General features: G+C 41.8%; 1 protein-coding gene across 5 annotated transcripts in view; it reads left to right on the top strand.

The window, feature by feature from the left end:
• The window catches only part of VAV2 (vav guanine nucleotide exchange factor 2), a 460,307-nt gene that overhangs the window by 377,898 nt on the left and 59,731 nt on the right, over positions 1 to 22,678 (top strand). For all 5 annotated transcript variants that reach the window (XM_056812667.1, XM_056812665.1, XM_056812666.1 and 2 more), the window contains 3 exons: positions 730 to 828; positions 5,811 to 5,879; positions 9,709 to 9,809. In XM_056812667.1, the coding sequence (XP_056668645.1) occupies positions 730 to 828; positions 5,811 to 5,879; positions 9,709 to 9,809 (269 nt within the window). The remainder of the gene's footprint in view (positions 1 to 729; positions 829 to 5,810; positions 5,880 to 9,708; positions 9,810 to 22,678) is intronic.

The following is a 22,678-nucleotide window of genomic DNA, read 5'->3' as shown; positions in this document are numbered from 1 at the left end:
GCGTGATTTTATTTTCTACTCCCTTTTAGCATGTAGCTCGAAGCTCTTTGGAGAAAGCCTTAGTTTTACCTGATAGCCAGAAGTCAGCTGATGGTGTGGTATAGTAGAATTGAAGTCAGGACCTGTGTTCAAATTTTACCTCTGCTGCCCTTTATTACTATGAGCAAAACTCACTTTGGCTTTCTACATTCTAGGTTCTTCCTCTGTCAAAGGAGAGGTTTGGATTAAATGATCCCTAAGATCCATTCCAGTGTTGACTCCTGGGACTCTTCAGACCATAAGCAGTGGTCTGTGAATTGTCTCAATTAAATAGCCCCAGACCCTGCCCTCAAAGAACTAACAGTCTGTGTAATTAACAGCACCCAGTAGATTACAGTTCAGGTGTCCAAGCCTCCAAGCGCTATATAAATGTCAGCTAACATTATCGTCATCATCATTATTATTGCACTAGATTTAATGGGGTTTAATACTTTCCGCGAGCTACAAATAATAGGTAGATGGAGATCATTTGATTTCTGAATCCCAGCAGTTGGCATAAATGGAAATTGAGAGAGAAAGCCCATAATGCCTGGGAGTGTGTGTCATTATCACAATCACTCTTATCAGTGCTAAATTAAAAGGATATGGCCTCAGTCCAGACAACTCTAGCAAGCCAGGTGTAGGGAGAGCCAGCCTCTGGGCCATGAGGAACTGGAAATCTCACTAACCAAAGGAATATTTTCTTTCTAGAAAATGGGAATGACAGAAGATGACAAAAGAAATTGCTGCTTGCTAGAAATTCAGGAAACAGAAGCCAAATACTACAGGACACTTGAAGACATTGAAAAGGTGAGAAACATTTTTCTGGCTGTATTTTCAAAGGGCCAGTGAGAGGATAGAAGAAGCCAAAAGGTTTCTTAGAGGCTATAGCCTGTGTTTTGAATTTGAGCAGGTTGACCACATTGTTAGAAGGAATACGGGGTTTGGGGCAAAGTGGCATTCTTAGAATCTGGGCTCCAACCCTGACGAACTGTGTGTGACTCTGGACAGATCACTTTAATCTGTCTAAACCTGAGCTTTGCCATTGACATTACCTATTTCATAGTATTAATAAAGAAGATGCTTTTGGGGGCAGTTTGGTGGCTCAGGCCTAGAGATGGTGATTCAAATCTGGCCTTAGACACTTCCTAGCTTTGTGACCCTAGGCAAGTCACTTAACTCTCATTGCCTAGCCCTTACCACTTTTCTGCCTTGAAACCAATAACATAGTATTGATTTTATGACAGAAGGTAAAGGTAAAGGTAAAAGAAATTAACATTTTTTAAATAAGATGCTTTGCTAACCTTAAAAGCTAGCAAGAACCAGATTGCAAAGAGCTTTATAAGTCAAATACAAGGGTTTCTATTTTATTCTAGGGACAATAGGGAGCCACTGGAGTTTATCAAGTAAGGCAGAGGCATTGTTTGATCCATACTTGGAGAGGAGGCAGGAACCACACTGACTGTTGTTTGGAGAGTGGATTGGAATGGTGACATCCTTGAGATTGAAAGAACAACTAGGAAAAAATTACAGTAGTCGATGTAGTAAAATAGATAAAATGCTGGGCCTGGACTCAGAAAGATCTAAGTTCAAATTGATCTCAGATACTTACTAGCTGTGTAACCCTGGGTAAGCCACTTGACCCTGTTGAACTCAGTTTTCTCATTTGTAAAATTAGCTGGAGAAGGAAATGGGAAATCACTCCAGTATTTTTATCAAGAATAACCCAAAAGGGGTCACAAAGAATTGGACCTGACTGAAAAAATGATTGACAACAATGTCATTGACTTAAATGACAATAAGGGTCTGAAATGAAGAGGTGATTGAGTAGAGAAATGTTGGATAGGAGATACTTGGGAGTAGAAATATTTATGTGATGTGAGGGATGTTACTGAAATTATGAATCTGGGAATCTGAAAGATTGGCAGTTCTCCTAGTCAGAAGTGGGAAAATTCAGACGAGCTATGAGGGGGAATGAAAGTAAGGGAATAACTTTGTTTAGAGTCTGAGGATTCTGAAGCTCTTTTTCTCCCCACACTATATAAGAAATACAAGCATCCTTATCCCCAATTTATGGATGAGGCAACTGAGACACAGAGAAATGGAGCAATTTGTCCAGGGTCAGACAGTTAAAAAGTGTTTCAGAGGTAATTCAAATCCTTCTCTCTTAACACCACCATTATTTCCACTGAAGAAGTCCAACTCTCAGAGCCACAATCCTTGTCTGCTCAACATAATAAATAGGATAGCTGGAATTTAAACAAATGCCCCCAGATTTACAAACCTTGGATTGTCTCCCTGAAGACCTAAGTAGTCTCTCTTCTTAGAAGATACATTTCCAGAATGTCTTGGAAATATTTTATCATCAAATACTTGCTAAGATCCTACTTTGCATATCCTTTGTATCTACTTATTTGTGGATATATTTATTCTTCTAAGACCCTACTTTGTATATCCTTTGTATCTACTTATTTGTGGATATATTTATTCTTCTAAGACCCTACTTTGTATATCCTTTGTATCTATTTATTAATTATATACTTGCTTTTTCCTTTGATAGAATGTAAGCCCCTTGAGGTCAGGGACTGTTTCGTTTTTGTTTTTATATCCCTTACACTTAGCACAGTACCTGGCACATAGTAGGTGTCAATAAATGCTTATTGATTGATTGAAATAGGTAGGTATTACTGTGCCCCTGGATCCAGGGGTCTTATAACTTGGTTAAAACATATATTAAACAGCAGCTTATATGATGCTGTGCGGTTGGGTACCAGATGATATAGTCCATACTGATTTCATGTGCCAGAGGATGTCAGGGCAGGGAAAGGAAAAGCATACTGGAGGAGAAAGGACCTAAACTGGGTTCTAAACTGAGAAGGTCCTAGAAGTCTGGAAAGCTCAGTACTGACGTGTGGCCTTGTTAGAATAAAAGAGCATTCAGTATTCAGGGAAGGGAAGATGAATTTATTGTATATAAAGAGTCTAAAGAGCCATGTGTCCAAGAAACAGAAAACTAAGTGACATTTACCTTGCACCTTTATCAAGGCCAACTTCTAGTTACTGAATAGTTTTTATTTGTGTGTGAATGTGTGTGTGTGTGTGTGTGTGTGTGTGTGTGTTTAATGTGGTAGAGTAGACAAGTTTTAATAGAAAGTAATATTTCACTGCCATGTTCCAGGCTTGGATGTTAGGGTCAATGAATGCTGATTGTACTGGCTTTTGAAGGGAAGCCTTTCTTTCAGTAGCCAGTGATGTCATGTAGGCACTATTTCCCTGCCTCCCTCACCATCTTTGCCTTCCTGCAGTTCTGCCCCACATTCAAACCCCACAGTGACTCCATTGATTGGTCAGCCGGTGCTTCCTTTTCCAAACATTTACCTTGCTCATCTGGGGGAAGGAGGAAAACAAGCATGCTGGATCTCTTTGAGTTAAGATGCTTCATTGCCTACTTCATGTTTATTTTTGGAAGTCAATTATAGCCTGAGGTTCAGCTCAGAGCAGGAACATGGCCACTGCTTTAGGATAGATTATGAGAGGCCTTCAGCCCTCGTCTCAGTGTGGTCTTCGAATGGTTCTGCCTGTGAGCTGTTCTCCAACAATGCTTCCTCATTCTAGGACTGGCAGGCTCTCTCTCATGGGTTTACAGATTTTGAATGTCACATTGATCCAGAGATAGGGATTTTTTCCCCTTAGAGTAGGGAAGGGCACAGTCAGAACTGTGCATTACAAAGCTTACTTTGACAATTGTGTAAAAGGTGGCTCAAGAGAGAGAAAAGACGGAGGCACGGAAACTTTTGAGGCTAGGAAAGAAGAAAAGCAAGAAAGGATAGGATAGAGGACTAAATTAGGAGTCAAGAGACCTTGGATCTGGTCTTGGCTTGATTACTGACCAGCCAGCTTGAACCAGTTACTTTCCCTCCCTAGGCCTCAGTTTCTATGTTTGTTAAATGGGAAGAGTAATACTTCAGTTTGGTTCTTATTAAGTTCCTACTGAATGTAAAGCACTGGTGATTGATGGAGGTATAAAGAAAAATCACAGTCTCATTCATTAAGGTGTTGATGTTTTAGTGTGGGCCTGGGTACAAAAGCTAGGTGCTACAGTGGATAGAGCTCTAGACCTGGAATCAGGAAGACCAGAAGGAATTTGAATCTAGTCATATACAATTACTAGCTATATATGACCCTGGGGAAATCACTTAACCACTGCCTGCCTCCGTTTCCCCATCTGTAAATTGAGATAATAACAACACCTATCTCACAAGATTATTGTGAAAATCAAATTAGGTATTTATAAAGTGCTTTTCAAAACTATATGTTCTATATACATGATGTTGATTATTACTATTCAAATAGTTGTAGGGACTGACCTATAATTTCACTGATAGAAGGAACTCCTCTTAGATGAGAAAGTACCTTCCATTAATACAAATGAGAACCTCCTCTTTAATTTAGACTTTTTTTCCCCTTCTAAGCTCTTACTTGTCTTCTTAATAACAACTCTTAAGAAATCAAGGCAAAGGCTAGACAAACAGGGTTAAGTGATTTGCCCAGGGTCATAGTTAGGGTGTGTCTAAAGCCATATTTGAACCCAGTTCTTCTAGACTCCAGGCCTGATACTCTATCTACTGTGCCACCTAGCTATTATTAATTAATTACCAAAGCAAAGGTACAAATTCATGACTCAGGAGCCCACAAAATTCTGAATCAGGTTAAAATGTAATTGGGAGATATTTAACTAAATAAATAAAAATTCAGTAGAACATACATAATGTTAACTTGTCAAAATATAGCCCTTGGACATCTGTTTCTGACTCAGTTTGATACCAAAGACCTGTAAGCACGCAGAGGTTAAGTGACTTCCCCAGGATCACATGGCCAGAAGCTGGAATTGAAGTCTTGCTTCTTGGGTCCCTATCCACTATACTCTCCTGCCTCTTAGAATATAGAATATATCTGTAGAATAAAAAAGGAGATCTGGGCAGTGCATTCTCCTTATGCCTAACTACCTCATAGGACTACTCTGAGGCTAAGAGGAAATAATGTCCAGAGAGCCCCTTGAAACTGGTAGACCATGTTTAAGTGCCAGCTGGCACTTCTGTAGTAGGTCTCAAAGTTTCTGGGAAGTTCAAATAAGACATTGCCAAGTCAGCAAGCATTTATTAAACACCTGCTGTGTGCTAGGCCCTGGACTAAGTACAGGATATTTAAAAAAAAAAAACAAAAAAAAACAGTCCCTGGCTCCAGTGAGCTCATAATTTAATGGAGGGGAAGACTACAACATGCATAAAACTGAATACACACAAAATATATAATAGGTCAAGATCTCAGAAGACACTAACATTAAAAGGTATTGAGGAGCAGTTAGGTGACTCAGTGAATGAAAGTCAGGCCTAGAGATGGGAGGTCCTGGGTTCAAATTTAGCCTCAGATACTTTGAGTGGTGTGGCTCTGGGCAAGTCACTTACCTAGCCTTCACCTCTCTTCTACCTTGGAACCAATACTTACTATTGATTCTGAGTCAGAAAATAAGGATTTTAATAATAATAATAATAATAATTTTTAGAATTAAAAAAAATTATCAATAGGGACCTAGCCCAGGGTCTTTTATATTATAGTGCTTAATAAATGTTCATTGAACTGAATTAAATTGAGTCTCCCATGCAAACCTTCCTTGAATTCTAGTTTTCCTTAACTGCTGCTTCTTGCGAGAGGCAGAAGTCAAGGAAATAGCTTCCTTTCTCCCTTTGAGATGGCATTCACTTACACATCCTCTGTGGTCTTCTCTCTTTCAGAACTATATGAATCCTCTAAAGCTGGTGCTGAGCCCTCTGGACATGACAGCTATCTTCATCAACCTGGAGGTAAGAGCCTCCAAGGGGCTGTGTTTCCTCTTTCTAAGCTTTTGACCTTGTGGACCCATTGGCTCACCTTAGAGCATTAGTGCCCAGTACTCCTGGCGCATTGATGCCTAGATCAGATACTTGGCACTATAATCCCAAAGACGATTCCTGAGTGACCCCTGGGATTTGTTGCTAGATCCTCAGTACTTCTGCCTCACTAACAACTGTTTTCATTGAAATGCCATCAGACATGGTCAATCTACATCTGCCAAGTAAATCTAATTCTTCCTATAGGACTTATGTGAAGATGTAGAAGGTGATGATGAGAGACAGTATGGTTTTAGGGACAGAAAGCTAGCCTTGGGGTCAGCTAGGTGACTTTGTGGATTGAGAGCCAGGCCCAGAGAGGGAAGGTCCTGGGTTCAAATTTGACCTCTGCTGTGTGACCCTGGGCAAGTTACCTAACCTCCATTGCTGCTCTTCTGCTTTGGAACCAATGCATAGTATTGATTCTAAGATGGAAGATAAAGATTTTTTTAAACAAGAAAGCTAACCTCTTAGATGGGAAGACCTAGGTTCAAATCTTGCTTTTGACATTGGTGACATGGCAAGTCGCTAAAAACCAGATTAATAAAGGTGCCAGCCTGCATTAGTAAAGTATGTTCCTTAGCTCCTGGTGCTGGAGGAAACTACAGGTTTTGCTTTTGGAAAAGTAGGAGTTGGAGGGGGGAAAAGCAGACAAATCATGAAAGTTCTTTGGAAAAGAGGAGCTCTGAGCTTATGGCTACTGTGACTAACAGGAGCTTTGTCAATAGCCCGAGAGAGATGTTTCTCTGCATCTTTAGAGGAAGGAGTTTACAGGTGTGCACACCTGGAGCTTCGCATGAACATAATTACTGTAGAGAGGAGGGAAATAAACGGGCACGATGTCCCAGAATACACACGTTGGTGAAGTTTCTCAGCGAACATATGCCAGATTTGTAGCCCAGCTAGTCAGCATTTGCTATGGCAGCCAGGAGTGGTGAACAGCAGATGCACTACATGCATCTCCTTCCTTCTTATTGGCACAAGAAGGAAAAAATTTGGCAGCAAGAACATCTGGGTTTTAGCTCTCCAAGAAAGAGCCTGGTCCCCAGTGCTGGCAGCTCCTGCTCCCTCACCGTCTTGTACACTCACTGAGGCTAGGATGGTGGGAAATGACTCCGTTGGGTGCCTGCCTTGAGTTCTCCCAGGGAACAGATGACCAAAGCATATTCATTGTTTAGTTGTTTCAGACTCATTGTGACCCTATCTGGGGTTTTCTTGGCCAAGATACTGGAGTGGTTTACCATTTCCTCCTTCAGCTCATTTTCCAGTTGGGGAACTGAGGCCAACAGGGTTAAGTGACTTGCCCAGGGTATCACAGCTAGTAAATTTTGGAGATCATATTTGAACTCAGGAAGATGAGACTTCCTGACATTAAGTAAGTGCTCCATCCACTGTGTGCCACCTAGCTGCCCCCAAAATACATAGTGGGAAGCTATAGAAAATTGGGATGCATTTTACAACCAACTGTCAAGTGATCCAGCTTATACTTGCATCAGTCTGCTGCTATGACCTTCATTGAAATGGTGGTAGAGGAGAGGGTGACACTATAAATCTAGCAAGGAAACTTCCAATTTCCTTTTTATCTCACACCCCCTCTTCCCCCACTTCCCCACATGCATTTTTTAAAAACCCTACCTTCTGTATTAGAATTGATATTAAATATCAGTTCCAAGACAGAAGAGCAGAGCAGTTAGGGCTAGGTAATTGGGGTCAAATGTCTTGTCCAGGATTACACAGCTAACAAGAGTTGGAGGCCAGATTTGAACCCAGGACCCCCTATGTCCAGGGCTGGCTCTCTATTTCTTGAGCCACCCAGTTGCCCCTTGCCACATACTCTTGAATCCAGTGACATTGACCCTGCCGCTATTCTTCACACATTGCATTCTAGTTGCTAACATTTTCACTAGCTGTTCTCTATACCTAGAATGTTCTTTCCTTTTCTCCATTTCCCCCTCCCCACTTCTTTCAATTCTCAGCAAAAGTTCTACCTTCTGAAGGAAGTCATTCCCATTTGCTCTTAGTACTAGTGTCTCCCTTGATTATCTCCAGCTTTTCCTGTCTATCTCTTGTTTTGTTCATTTTGGTTTCATGTTGTCTCCTACATTAGACTCAGCTCCTTGAGAATCAGGGACTGTCTTTTGCCCCCTTTTCCCCTCTTTTTATCCCTAGAGCTTAGCACAGTGCCTGGTACCCAGTAGGTGTTTTAGTACATGTTAGTTAACTGACTGATAACATACCAGAATAGATAGACATCTGGCCTAGGAGGCAAGAAGACCTTCCCCTGATATAGAATGACTTTGTGATCCTGGGCAAGTTATTTCACCTCTCAGTGACTCCAGTAACTTTAGGCAACTCTCTAAGATTATAAGTTGCAGAGAAGGGGGCAGCTGGGTAGCTCAGTGGATTGAGAGTCAGTCCCAGAGATGGGAGGTCCTGGGTTCAAATCTGTCCTCAGACACTTCCCAGCTGGGTGACCCTGGGCAAGTCACTTGACCCCCATTGCCCAGCCCTTACCACTCTTCTGCCTTGGAACCAATACATAGTATTGACTCTAAGACAGAAGGTGAGGGTTTTATTTTTTTTAAGTTGCAGAGAAGGTGCCAACCTGCATTGGTAGGAAGAGGGTTTTTTGTTTTAATCCAGGAGTTTTTCACATCAATGAAATTACATCTATCCCTATACCGTGAGACAGGCATGGAACATTTAATTCTGGGGGATATAAAGGTAAATTAGACTTAGTTCCTACTCTCAGAGTTTGCTTTATGGGGTGAAAAACAACAACACAGATAACTATAAAGAAGGAGAATTAATACAAAGAAAAAGTCCAGACCAAATACTATGAGGAATTTGGCAGAAGACCTTAAGGTCTTGCATCTTTGTAACCCCCAGGGCCTAACACAGTGCATTGCACAGGATAGACACTTAATAAATCCTGTGAGGGCAGCTGGGTGGTACAGTGGATAGAGTGCTGAACCTGGAGTCATGAAGAGTCATCTTTCTGAGTTCAAATCTGACCTTGGACATTTACTAGTTATGTGACTTTGGGCAAGTCACTTAACTGTTTGCCTCAACAAATAAAGAAATAAATGCTGGTTTCATTGAATTGAAGTCTTTGATATGGGCAAGGGGTGTTTGGGAAAGCTTCACAGAGGCAGTTTCTCTAGGATAGATGGATGTCAATGTCATAGGAAGGATGTGAAGTTCAACTTGACAATCAAGTTGATTTGTTTTGTAAGGTTAAATAATATTTCTAAAGCAAATCCCTCCTGATTGTCCACCCCTCCCTGCCCCAATACAGCCTCCCCCCTGATGGAGTTAAAAGAACTCCTAGTGGGCGATAGGATCTGAAATGACTTTCTGAGTTTTCCTCTCTCTCATTGATGGCTTAGGGATGAAGTGGCCCAAGAGACCTGCGAACAACAGCTTGTGCTATTCCATCTTTGTTCCTTTTCAGTGCCCAGGGCTGCTCGGGGCTCACTCCCATGTGTTATGACAGGCTAATGTATGCTGTTGGACGGCTCCCATTAGGCTTAGTAAAGGGACTTTAATATGCTCAAACTCCTATGTACATTTATCATTGTATAACCTTCTAACTTAATTACACACTAGTATTTATGGTGATTTAGGGATGCATCTCGCTGGAGTCTCTTACATTACAACATTTAATGTGAACAAAAAAGGACCCGAAGATTGCTTACAAGAATTGTGAACCCTTCCTGCGTGGTGTCTGGATGGTAACATGCTGACTGTTCCTTCATTGCAGGACTTAATTAAAGTGCACAACAGCTTCCTAAGGGCCATAGATGTATCGATGATGGCTGGCGGGAGCAGCCTGGCTAAAGTCTTTCTAGAATTCAAAGAAAGGTGGGTTTCTTTGGGACTTTTCTTTCCCTTTGGTACCATTACCCTTTGCAAACTTTGAAAGTTATTATTTGTTCTCATCAATCAGATGTCCTAAGAAAATGAGCTTGTTTCCATATATGGGATAATGAAAAGCTTATCAGGAGACTGGTTCTACCCTCAACTCACCGGTTCTTGGTTTTCTCATCAATTAAATGGGAATAATGTGTTTCTTGCCTTATTATTCTATCAAATGAATTCATGTATCTGAAAGCTTTTGAGAATTATAAAATGATATGTGGAATATACATATGATTATTCTTAGGACATTGATCTCTTTTATTTCCTCTTTCCCTTCTCAAGATAATGGGTACAGGTAATACTAAACAAACTTCAGTCCATGTGCAAATGGAATTTGCTAGTGGATAACCTGGTGACTGAGAAACTGCTCACTATCTAATCTCCTGATGAAGAACTTTTTCTCAAAAATCAGTTTATGTTCATTAAATAAGATGATTTTTGTAAAGTGCTTAGCCCAGTGCTTGTCACATAGTAGGTACTATATAAATGCTTATTATTGTTACTTCCTCCATAAAATAATTATGTCATGAACTTGTGTCATGGACTACATCTGAACGGAACAGTTAGTGATCAAGACAGAGAATTTCCATAGACTCAGAATGTTAAAGCAAGAAGGGATCTTAGAAACCCTTTAATCCAGTTCCCTCACTTTACAGATTTGGGAAGGTGACTTGGCCTAGGCTGCACAGCTGGTTAGTGGAAAGTCAAGACACAAACACCCAATAACTTGCATCTCAGCTTTGTGTGTATTCTGCTATATCATCCAGCTTCCTAGCCAAATACTCGGGTGCTCCCAGATCTTTCCCTTTTCCTTTTTGCAGCTGCCCAGGATGAATACCCAGGAAGCCTGAGAAAAGTTGAAATAGTTAGATATGAGAATAAAAACCCTTTAATATTTGTAATCCAATCAGAGACTAGGCTTCAGCTGTGGAATGATGCCAAGGGGAATTAAACCGGTGTCTAGACACAGAAATATCATCCAGCAGTCAATAACTCCAGAAATATCATCTGCATTAATAACCGACCATTAGGTTAGATATTCCATTATGCATGATGCTCTTTTTAGAAAGTAAATATTTATGATGAGAAGATAGCAAAACTAATTTATGAAAAAAATGCCAAAGTCAGATTGGCCTCTTTTATGTAATACTCATTTACTTATTTCTTTCTCTTCCTTAAACTCCTCCCTTTAAAAACAACAACAACAACAACAACAGAACCCTTTCTTACCTTCCATCTTAGAATCAATACTATGTATTGGTTCTAAAGCAGAAGAGTGGTAAGGGCTAGGCAATGGGGGTTAAGTGTCTTGCCCAGAGTCACACAGGCAGGAAGTGTCTAAGGCCAAATTTGAACCCAGGACCTCCTATCTCTAGGCCTGGCTCTCAATCCACTGACCTACCTACCTAGCTCCTAGATTTTCTCTCACATGAGTTCAGTTCTCTCTGTCTCTGTCTGTCTGTCTGTCTGTCTGTCTGTCGGTCTGTCGGTCTGTCGTTGTAAAAACTGAATCTTCTGCTCTTCCCTTTTTATTGTGCGAGGCCAGTGAGCAAATAGGGTTAAGGACACTATAGTAAGGGCAGTTCTTGGAGTTTAATCCAGGCTGTCATTCAGGATGGAGGGCAGATAGACTGTATTCAGTAGTTAGTGTTGTACAAGAAGGAAGTCATAGCCAGCAGGAATCAGTAACCAGAACAGTCTCAAGAGGCCAATGAATTCAACTCCCCCACATCTTACCCCATATTTTACAAATGAGAAGACAGAGTCACAGAGAGGTTGTGTCTGCAGCAGAATCTGAATTGGGACCTCATGACTCCAAAGCCATTCTTATATCCACTATTCTCTGTTGCCTTTCTAAGCTCCCCCAGATAGCAAATATCAAAGGCAAAATTTGAATCCAAGTCCTTGAACTCCAGAGCCAATGCCATTTTTTCCTTTCTAAGACCCACTCTTTCTACCATACCATGCTTTATCTTTCATGTACCACCTAAGAAGCCTTTAAGAATGAGGTGGGATGTGATCTGAGTCTTTTTTTTCCACTATAAAGATTTTATTTTATCAAGTATGTGTAATAACACATTTCCACATAAGTTTTCCAAAGTTATGTGATCCAAATTGTCTCCCTCCCTCCCTTCCCTTCCCCCTTCTGGAGCTGGCACGCAATTCAATCTGTGTTATACATGTATTATCATGCCAAGCATATTTCCATATTGGTGATCTGAGTCTTGAAGAACTGTTACAAACTGATCACCATGGCGTGACTTCTGGAGTTCAGTGTTCCTTCAGAGAATATATTCTTATTTTTATTTTATTCTTAAATTTAATTTAATTTTAAAAATTTCTCCATGTTACATGATTCTTGTTGTCTTCCCACTCCTGGAGCTGAGAAGCAATTGCACTCACTTATACATACATACATAATACATACACACACATACATATATATATATTATTGCTCAAAACCCCTTTTTATGTTATTCATTTTTGTAATAAAGTAATCTTTTAAAACCAAAACCCCAAGTCACATACCCATATAAACAAGTGATCACATTTTCGTATACATTTCTGCTCCCACAGTTCTTTCTCTCGATGTGGAGAGCATTCTTTCCCATGAGCCCCTCAGAGTTGTCCTGGATCATTAGCAAAGTCAATCACATTTGATCTTCCCTCAGTGTTTCAGTTTCTGTGTACCATGTTCTCCTGGTTCTGCTTATTTCACTCTGCATCAGTTCATGTAGGTCTTTCCAGCTCTGTCTGAAATCATCCTGTTCATCATTCCTTATAGCACAATATTATCCCATCCCCATCATATACAACTTTGTTCAGCCATTCCCCAATCGAGGGACATCCCCAGAGCATGTATTTTTAAGTGTTCCTCATAGGCCAATTAAGGCAGATGGAGGCGGGGGCAGTGAGTAGGTGGAGAGTCTCTGTGTTACATGCCTCTGGAACTGTCTTAAAAAAGGCAAAGCCCTCATTTTTGGATGACTGTAACAAGCTGCTCCTTCCTTCCCCTCCAGCAGATGTACAGTCCTACACTCCACCTTTCTGAGGGGTGATTTTTCAACATGATGAAGAATGCTCTACATCCCCACCCCATCCCACTTTGCACTCTGTGGTAGTAAAGGAGAAGCCACAGGCTTAGCTGTTTTGTTGTGTAAGGAGGAAAAGTTAATGGATCTCAGGGAGGGAGGGTGGGATTTGAGGGTCAAGCTGCTCAGCCTGTCTTCCCAGATTCCTTTCTTGTAAGGAATAAATTATTCATGCATCTTGTTCCCCCACCTGCCCAGAGGCAGCCGTCCCCAAATACTATTTTTCCTGTTTTGTGGGACAAGGAGCTGGAGTGGCAGGCCTGGCATGTGGAGCATGGGGGGAGTCAATTTTAGGTCAGTCCTCTGACCCACTTTTCATACCAATCCACAAATAAGTTCTTCCCCTTGCCTGGAAACCAGCCAGATTCGCAGCTGAATTAATCAGCTCTACAGCTGTGCCCTCGACATGCCTGATTGACAGCTACAAATCCTCACCCAGGTGGCAGAGACTCAGCTCTCAGGATAGGGAGACATTTCTTGGAACCTTCATTAGCCCGGCTGTGTAATTCTGCTCCTTAAGCTGGCGGTGGGGAGGGTGGGTCAGGGTGGAAGTGGTGGGGACCGTGCTTTTTGCTGCATTTCATTATGATGGCTGCAGTGGTAACAGGTCTGGCTCCGTGCCTCTGCTAACTGATGACCTTTGTGAGTGAGCCTCTCATTTCCTAGTGCACAGAGATCTCAGCCCCACTTAACTTGCTGTCTGGTTTATCAGACTCCCTTAGTCTTGGCTGTGTGATACTGCTTATCATTGTCCTGATGGATAGATGTTGGGGGAGAGAGGAGAAAAAGGCCCTTCTGCTTTCACTGACTGGGGACCTGGCTTTCCTCGATCTCTAAACCTTTATTTAGGGTGCTCCTCCATAGTATACAGTGGCTTCCTATTTTCTTTAGGATAAAAGGAAAACTCCTTAGCCTGGCACTTGAAGCTCTCCACCTCCCTCTTGCCCCAAATCTATCTTCCATTTACCACAAGTCTACCTTCCTTCAAGGGAAGAAAAAAGGAACAGCATTTATTAAGTGCCCACCATTTGCCCAGGCATTGTGTTAAGTATTTTATAAATATTTCATTTGATCTGGCCTCAGACACTTTCTAGCTGGGAGACCTTGGGCAAGTCACTTAACTCCCGTTGCCTAGCCCTTACCAGTCTTCTGCCTCGGAACTGATACTTAGTATTGATTTTAAGACAGAAGGTGAGGGCTTAAAATATATATATGTGTGTGTGTGTGTGTGTGTGTGTGTGTGTGTGTGTGTGTGTATTTCATTTGATCTTAGACAAGTCTGGTTTATCTTCATTTTATAGTTAAATAAAATGAGCTAGACCAGAGTTAAGTGATGCTATTGTTATCCCTATTTAAAGTTGAGGAATATAAGGTAGACCAAGATTAAGTGACTTACCCAAGGTCACACAGCTGGTAAATGTCTGAGATTAGATTTGAACTTGAGTCATCAGGCCTCTCTCCATTGCAACATTCTGCATTCAAAACTTAGGTCAGAGAGCAACTGGTGGATTGAGAGCCAGGCCTAGAGATGGGAGGTCCTGGGTTCAAATCTGGCCTCAGGCACTTTATGTGGCCCTGGGCAAGTCATTTTACCCCCATTGCTCAGCCCTTACCACTCTTCTGCTGTGGAACCAAAACTTAGTATTGATTTCTAGAAGATAAGGTTTAAAAAACAACAACAGCAAATTAAATGAGGTGTACCTTCAGTGCATAAATTTCCCTGATTCCCCTGTTTCCATTTCCACCTCAGGGGTTAGTATTCCCTCCCTCTTCAAATTACCTTATATTTCCTCATCTTTGTCTGTATTCTATCCTTTCAGAAAAATCTAATCTGTAGGGAAGGAACTGTTTTCCTTCTTTGTACTTCCAGCACTCAGCTCTTTGACTTACACATATTGGGCAGGTGGTGAATGTTTGTTGAATTTATATATAAATTTGAATTGTTATTATCTAACCTTCCCAACATCCCTGGTCTGTAACTATTAACCCCATTTCACAGGTGAAGCAGGCCCAGAAGTTAAGTAGTGAATTGCCTCTTGCTTCCCAGTTAGGGGGAACCTTTCCTTTGTATTAGCATCACATCCTCCCTGGAATTAGTACTTACTACACGTTTATTGAATTGTTCATACAACCCCAGTACTCCAGACTTTAAAGGGACACTGCTGGGCACCTAGTGTAACACGTATCTTATCAGAAATTCTTTCCCTGATATATGGTCATTCAATATTTGATCAAAGACCTCCAGGAAAGGGAAGCCCACTGTCTCTGGAAAGAGCCTACCTGACTTTAATGGGATTCAGATTAGGCTGGTTTTTCTTACATTAAAAATAAGTTTGCCTATTTTTTCTGGCTCTGCCCTTTGGGGCCAAGCAGAAGTCTAATCCTTCTTCCACATGGAAGCCTTTCTAATACTTGAAGACAGTTTTCATATTCACTCACTTGCTCAGGTCTTCTTTTCTTCAGTCAAGCGTCTCCAGTTCCTGGAGGCCTGTCACCAACCTGGTTCCCTCCCTTTTGATGCTCATTCAACACTCTTCAACTCCTCAAAAGGACTTGGGCAATGTATAGGGATTCAGGGTGGCCCAGGCATAGGGTCCCCTGCTGCCTTTCATTTCTGACTACAGAGGTCAGGTGAGAATTGAAAGTCTACTCTCTATGAGAGAGAACAAGGTAGGTGTTCTCCAGGAAACTTTGGAGAGCCTTTGGGCTTTGATAATATCAAAGTGGGTTTGATCTCTTGATGTAAGTCTCAAGCATTTGGTGTCACTCATTGTCCTATACTTTGGGGTGGAGAGTATAAGAGAAAAGAAGACTGGAAAGACGGGGGGAGGTAGTTTTTTAAGGGTTTTGAATGCCAAAACACAGAAATGAGAAGGAGCCCCTGAAGTTAAGCATCAGAGAGTGACATGTATTTTTATTTACTTCCTTAAATATTTCCCATTTACATTTTAATCTGGCTACATGTTTGCCTCCTACTATCAAGATATTCATTATGACCTCTATCATTACCCCCATTTAGTAGATAAGGAAACTAAGTAATTGTTGGAATTTAGGATTTTGGATTCCACTGATGCCTACCATCGGTGTTCAGTCAGAAGTGATAATTTGCCTGGGCTGCCATCTAGGAGGTCTTGAATGGGACAACTGCCCTCCCCCCAACATGTACTTCCCAGCTTTGAGAGGCTATCCTACCCTAACCTCAATTACTTAGGCTCTGGTCCATTTGTGCTGAAACAACGTGGTGAATTCTGAAATCCTAGATGTTTTACCCTGGAATGTAATGGGATTTGAAGAAATTGTATCCTGAGAAACAACTGTGTGAACAATCTTTTTTTGTCCTGGTTCCAGCAATGAGCCATGCTCAATGATTCTATTACTAACTGTGATATGCAAGCATGGGCTACATAGCTCCCAGATTAACATTCCTGTTTCCAAACAACACTGGGCCAAAGCTGTTTTGACTCCCTCCTCTTGTGTTCCTGGTATCCTTCTCCTTAACTTCTTCCCGTCCTGATCCCTCTAGATCTATTTGCCCAACAGGGATACTTTCCCAAATAGTTAACTTTCTAGGACAAAGAAAGACCTGTAGTTTCCCAATACTTTTCCTTTCCTCTTCCCATAAGCTCTTAAGCAATTTAAACCGTCATTGAATCAAAGGCTTAGAATTGGAAGAGACTTTAGAGAGCCAGGTAACCCACGGCCTCCTACTTTGGAAACCCTATCAATGACTCACAAGCAGCATTTTTTTTTCCTGGGAACGATGAAGAATGGAGATGAGGAGACCAGACATATGGCCTGGTGTGCATTTAGTGCTTTTAATTTGAGGCTCCCTAGAATCTAAGTACACATATAAATGGCAATTAATTCTGCTTAGGCTTAAGATTGACAGTGCACAGACTCCATTCAGGTATTCTCTCAGGTCTAGCCTGGGCTTGGTTTACATTTTCAATGCTAACTATGCAAATCCTCTCCCCCCCCCCCCCCCCCAGTTCAACAGTCTGAATGCCAGCACAGAGAAACAAAAAATGAGAAATAATCATACTCCTCTGCCCTCAAAGAGCTTTTGTAGAGCAGACGGAATATGATGTGGAGAGTCAGTCTGCTGTTGTGGAAGGAGCTCTGGACTTAGAGTGAAGAGGACTTGTGTTATAATCCTGTCTCTGATGCTTAGTAGATTTGTAGCCCTGGGCCAGTCACTCTCTGAACCTTGGTTTCCTTATCTGTGAAATGGAACAATAATAATAATATCCACCTCACAGGGCTGTTGTGAAGTTCAAGTGAGATTGTGTCTGTCAGTTCAGGGCTTTATACATGTTAACATAGCCTCACATATGTGCAAACAAATGTGTCTGTAAGGTGGATTGTAACAAGTTGAAAGGAGAGAACCCAACAGATCCTTAAAGAAAAACTTGAGAAGAGGGAAATTCTTTATTCCCTTCCTTGGTTTCCTTACTTATTCAATGAGGATAATAATAGCACCTGCCTGGCTGGGTTGTTGTGAGATAATATAGGGGAAGAACTTTGCAAACCATAACTATTATTGTTGTTACTGCAATTACTTTTGTTGTTGTTAACAACTTTAGGTTCATTCACTCCATTCACTTTGGGGTGTGGGAGCTATTGACTCACTAAACTTTGAAAGAAATGTAAGGGATGGGGCAGCTGGGTGGCCCAGTGGATAGAGTACCAGGCCTGGAGTCAGGAGGATCTGAGTTAGAATATGACCACCGATTCTCTCCCCCCCCACCCCGGGCAAATCACTTAACTCTGTTTGCTTAGCCCTTACTAGTCTTCTGTCTTCGAATTGATACCAAGACAGAAGGTAAGGATTTCCAAAAAATGTGGGAGGGCTAAGAGGCTGTTTGGGGGTTTTGTTGTCCCTCTCTAAGCTGAAGAAAGCACAAAGGAGCCCAGTTTCCCATAATCATGCTGCAGAATTTTTTTAGCTGCCCTGTAGGGAGAGGCAAGAGAGTAAATTGAACCTTTTGCACATTATTTAGGTGAATATTTGCAAAGGTCTTTCATGAGTAAAGCCTGTCGGAGAAGATTAAAGGGACGTTTTTCACCGTCTGTGGCTCTCATGAGTTTTCAGAGATAAGGATTCTGAGGCAGGTGAACAGTGACTTCATTTTGGAATTTGAAACCAGGTGATAAGGGGCAATTAGGAGGTGATTAACATTGGTTTGAAGACTGGGGTGGGGGCGCCGAAGCACTATGAAATATCTTCTCTTTAAAGCTGTGTTTTGGTTCTGTTTGGGGACCTAATCCAGAAAGGAGACCTGGTCTCCCTCCTGTCTCATTTTAGTAAAGATCAGAGGACAAGTTTGAATTCCAGCTAGACATGCCTGAGGGTAGGGCTTAGATACTAACTTCTAATAGATGGCTCCAGGGCATTTTCTTTGGGAGGGAAGCTCAGCCATGGCTCCTGGTCCCCTGCAGTCTTTACCTTTAGCAGGTGAAAGTTAAGAACTTGTATAGATGGCTTTAGAAGGTAGAGCATCACTACAGTAGCCTGACAAATGTTATTCCAATTACAAAAGATGAAAACACATAAGTGTTTAAGGGCCTTCTCACTTCTATCTCCCCTTTATATTCCCACTCCTACTACTTTCACTTTTAGCTATTTTAGTATTTCAAATTAGAAAGGGACCATAGAAATCATCTGAGAGGCACAGAGATACAGTGGATAGAACCAGGTCTGGAGATGGGAGGTCTTGGGTTCAAATTTGGCCCCAGGCATTTCTAACTATGTGACCCTGGTCAAGTCACTTAACCCCAATTGCCTAGACCCATGTTGACAAACCTATGGCAGGAGTGCTGGAGGAGGCCGTTCCCCTCCCCCTTTCCATGCACACCTAAGGTCATTTCTCCCATCATTTGCCCCTCTGCCTAGCAGCCCAATGGGAGTGCTTCCTCCCTCCCCTGTCTGGGGTAAAGGGGCAGCTCACAGGCAGTGTGAGGGTTGCCATTTGGGCACTTGGTCTCTAAAAGGTTCACCATCACTGGACTAGACCTTGCAGTTCCTCTGCCTCAGAACTGATACTTAATATTGATTCTAAGACATAAGGTAAGGGTTTAAAAAAAAAAGAAAGAAATCATCTGAGAGAAGATTTATCTTGTAGTGGATAAGGTACTGGTGTTGGAATCGGATAAACCAGAGTTCAAATGTTGCCTCAGATGCTGCCTATGTGATCTGTTCTATACTTTGGTTTCCTCATCTATAGTTAAAATGGCCTCTTGGAGGTACCTTACAGTTCTAAAGCTATGATCTTATGAACAAGAATAATCCCTGAGTTTTACAGATTAAGACACAGAGGCATTAGATAATTTGCACAGGTGTTTAGTACAAGCAAGAACCAGAATTTGAACTCGGATTCTTTATCTTGGAATGCAGTGCTCTTGCCTCCATATGATGTCTGTCTCTCTGTAGATTATTTTCTACTCTATTCCAGTCACCTTGAATATCCATTCCATTGCCAAGACTTCTTTCTACCTTTTTAACCTCTCTCATGTATGTCTCATCTCTACTCACCCAGCTGACCCCATGGAACAGGTACTCATCATCTCATACAGGGCTAATTGCTGTAGCTTCATTTCATCTCAGTGCCTCTCAAGTTTCTCTTTGCTCCAATACGTCCTTCCCTCAACTACCAAAGTGATCTTCCTAGAGTGCAGATCTAACTAGGTCACTGCCACCATCACCACTGCAGTCGAGTAACTCCAGTGGCTGCCCATTACCTCTAAGATCAAATACAAAATCTATGTTTAGCTTTTAAAACCTTCATAATCTGACCCTTTCCTACTTTTTCAGTCTTCTTTATACTTTACTCCCCTCACCATACTCTATCCTACAGTGGCCCTAGGTGGTTCTTCATGCAACACATTTCGTCTCTTGACTCTATGCCTTTTCTAGCCCACCCCATACACTATGCTTAAAATGCTCTTCCTCATCAGATCTGCCCTCTGGTTTCCCTGGCTTTGTTCAAGACTCAGCTCAAATCCTTCTGCAGAGACCTATCTTGCTTTCCTCCAACTCCCTAGACCTGGTACTCAATCCACTGGCCCACCTAGCTGCCCCTAAGATTGCTTTCTATTTTATCCTGTATATATCTTTTATGTACGATTAAAAACTCTTAAAAATCTAACCTTAAAAACCTTAAAAACCTATTAAAAACCCTAAACTCTTAATTCTTCTTAGAATCAATACTGTGTATTGGTTCCAAGGCAAAAGAGCAGTAAAGGCTAGACATGGTTAAGTGACTTGCTATAGGCCACACAGCTAGGAAGTGTCTGAGGCCAGTTTTGAACCCAGGACCTCCCATCTTTAGACTTGTCTCTCAATCCATTGAGCCACCTAGCTGTCCCCTATATATAAGTTTTTTTTTTACGTGCTTTCTCTCCGGTTCAAATGTCAGCTCCTTGAGGATAAAGACTATGTTTTTCATGTTTTTACATTCCTTCTGCTTAGTACAGTGCCTGGTACATAGTAGGCACTTAATAAATGCTTGCTGATTTAACTGATCTCTGACCCTGATCTCTTTCCATAAACCAGTGTTGTATGTTCAGCTCTCAATTGGCCATCATGCTCCCTAGATTTGTCCCACCTACTCCTTAAACTTAACCAAGTCATCCTCTTTTTCCTCCCCTCACTATTCCCCAATCCCCAATCTGCCTTGGCGTGTGCTATATGTCTTGCCTCTGCAGCGCTCTGCCTCTTTTCCATTCCCACGGCTACTACTCTGGCTCAAATTCATAGCATCTCTCTTTTGGACTGTTGAAATTGCCTCCTAACTGACCTCCTTGCTGCCAGTCTTCCCAGCCTCTAAATCATCCTTCTAAATCCCTGCCAGAGTAATCTCAGAATCCAGCTCTGATCTTATCATTTCTCTGGGCAAAATGTTTCTTTCAATGGCAGCCCCAGCCTACCTTCCTAGACTCACAGGATCTTGGATTTAGAAATTAAAAGAACTTTCGAAATCATCTAGTCCAGCAGATGAGGAAACAGACCCTAAAATCTTTAGTGACTTGTCCAAGACCACATACCAAGCCAGTAAGGAGCAAAATTGGGATTCAAAAATAGATCTTCTAACTCCTAGGCCTGAGCTCTTTCTACTGAGCCATGATGTTTCCAACCCCCTCATTTTACAGATGGGGAAACTGAGGCCCAAACTGGTGAGGGGATTTGCCCAAGGTCACACAGTTACCACACAGTGTTAAGGAGCAAAACCAAGATTTGAATTTGTGGCTTCTGACTAAATCCATTATAGTTTCTGCTGTCTCATTCTGCCTTTCCTTGGTTATATCTCTGCACTTCCCTTCAATCACCTCCCCCCCCCATGCCACCCCCCACTTCAGGATAGCTTGTCTTTAATTTTTTATCTGACTTGGAAACTATAGATTTCCTCTATAAATGGTTTGTGTGTGGGTGTGTGCCCGTGCACCCATGCGGGCATGCAGGCGAATGGGCATGTTAGAGGATCAAGTTACACTATCCACTTTCCAAATGGGGAGAGATTTATAGTGGTTTCCAAGTGGAGAGAGTGTACATCAGAAGGCCACTAATCCTGCTTGTTAATATACACATTTGGATACACAAAGGGTCAGATAACATTCCTCCCGGTAACCCCATCTGGCTATTTCATAGTTAGTCAATAAAGTGGGCCAGCCCCATCCCCAGACACCAGTCTTGTCCCAGCATCTGCCCTCCATTCACTCCCAGCTTTCAGGACTCTGAGCACAGGGCACTAATGGCAGTTGAGTTAGACTTTCACTGTGCTGTGGGTTTTTCTCAAGCTTAAATGCAGTCTAAAATTACCTCTCTACAGTCTACAGCACTTTGGAGCTTTCCATTCAACTGGGGTAAGACATTTTTATTACCCTGTGTGAGTGACTTCCCTTGGCGGGGACAATTATTGAGATCCTCCGCAGTGATATTTCTTCAAACTCTCATTTAGAACACATTTGCAAGCAAACTCTGGGAGCTGCTGTCGTTGTGCAAGGAATGTTAAGGATGAGAAGTCAGAGGCCAGTTGAGTGACTAACATAATTTGATGATTTTTTTTTCTCCCTGTATGATACTCCCAGAAACTTCAAATGGCAGCTTCAAGATGAATGGCTTCAAAAAGTCGAAATATCTTAGTTAGAGCTCACCTCTCTTCCACCTCCTCCCAAATTTCCAGATTCCCTCAATTAGGTCACATCCTAGCCTCTTCCTGGAAAGCTGAGTGCCTGGTTTCTATCGAGCAAAGTCAGGACGGGGATTAACTGGGTTTCATAACTGCCCTGTCAGCAAAGCAATTTGTTCAAGTCCTGCATTCAAGCCATTTGCTACAGAGTGGCATTTGGAAAGGGGATGGGGTGCCATCGGATGGACCCTCTGGAAGGAAGGAAACAAAGCTTTATTAAATGACAATAATGTCTCAGGCACTGTGCCAAGTGCTTAACAAATATTATTTCATTAGATCCTCATAACATTATCATCCCTATTTACAGTTGAGGAACCTGAGGCCAGCAAAAGTTGAATCATTTTCCCAGGGTCACATAGCTGCTAAGTATCTTAGCTGGGTTTAAACTCAAGTCTTCCTCACTTCCCCAGATCTTTCTGGGAGAACTTCATAGCAAATTTTCAGTGAAAAAGGCTAAAAGCTGAATTCACTGGAGTTGTGTTTCCCAGCTTGACACATTTTTATTACTCATCTAATCTCAGTTCAGTTAATACTG

Source organism: Monodelphis domestica, chromosome 1 (assembly GCF_027887165.1).
Source record: "Monodelphis domestica isolate mMonDom1 chromosome 1, mMonDom1.pri, whole genome shotgun sequence".
Lineage (NCBI taxonomy): Eukaryota > Metazoa > Chordata > Mammalia > Didelphimorphia > Didelphidae > Monodelphis > Monodelphis domestica.
The sequence above is the reverse complement of the archived record's forward strand: the minus strand, read 5'-3'. Positions and strand labels throughout refer to the sequence as shown.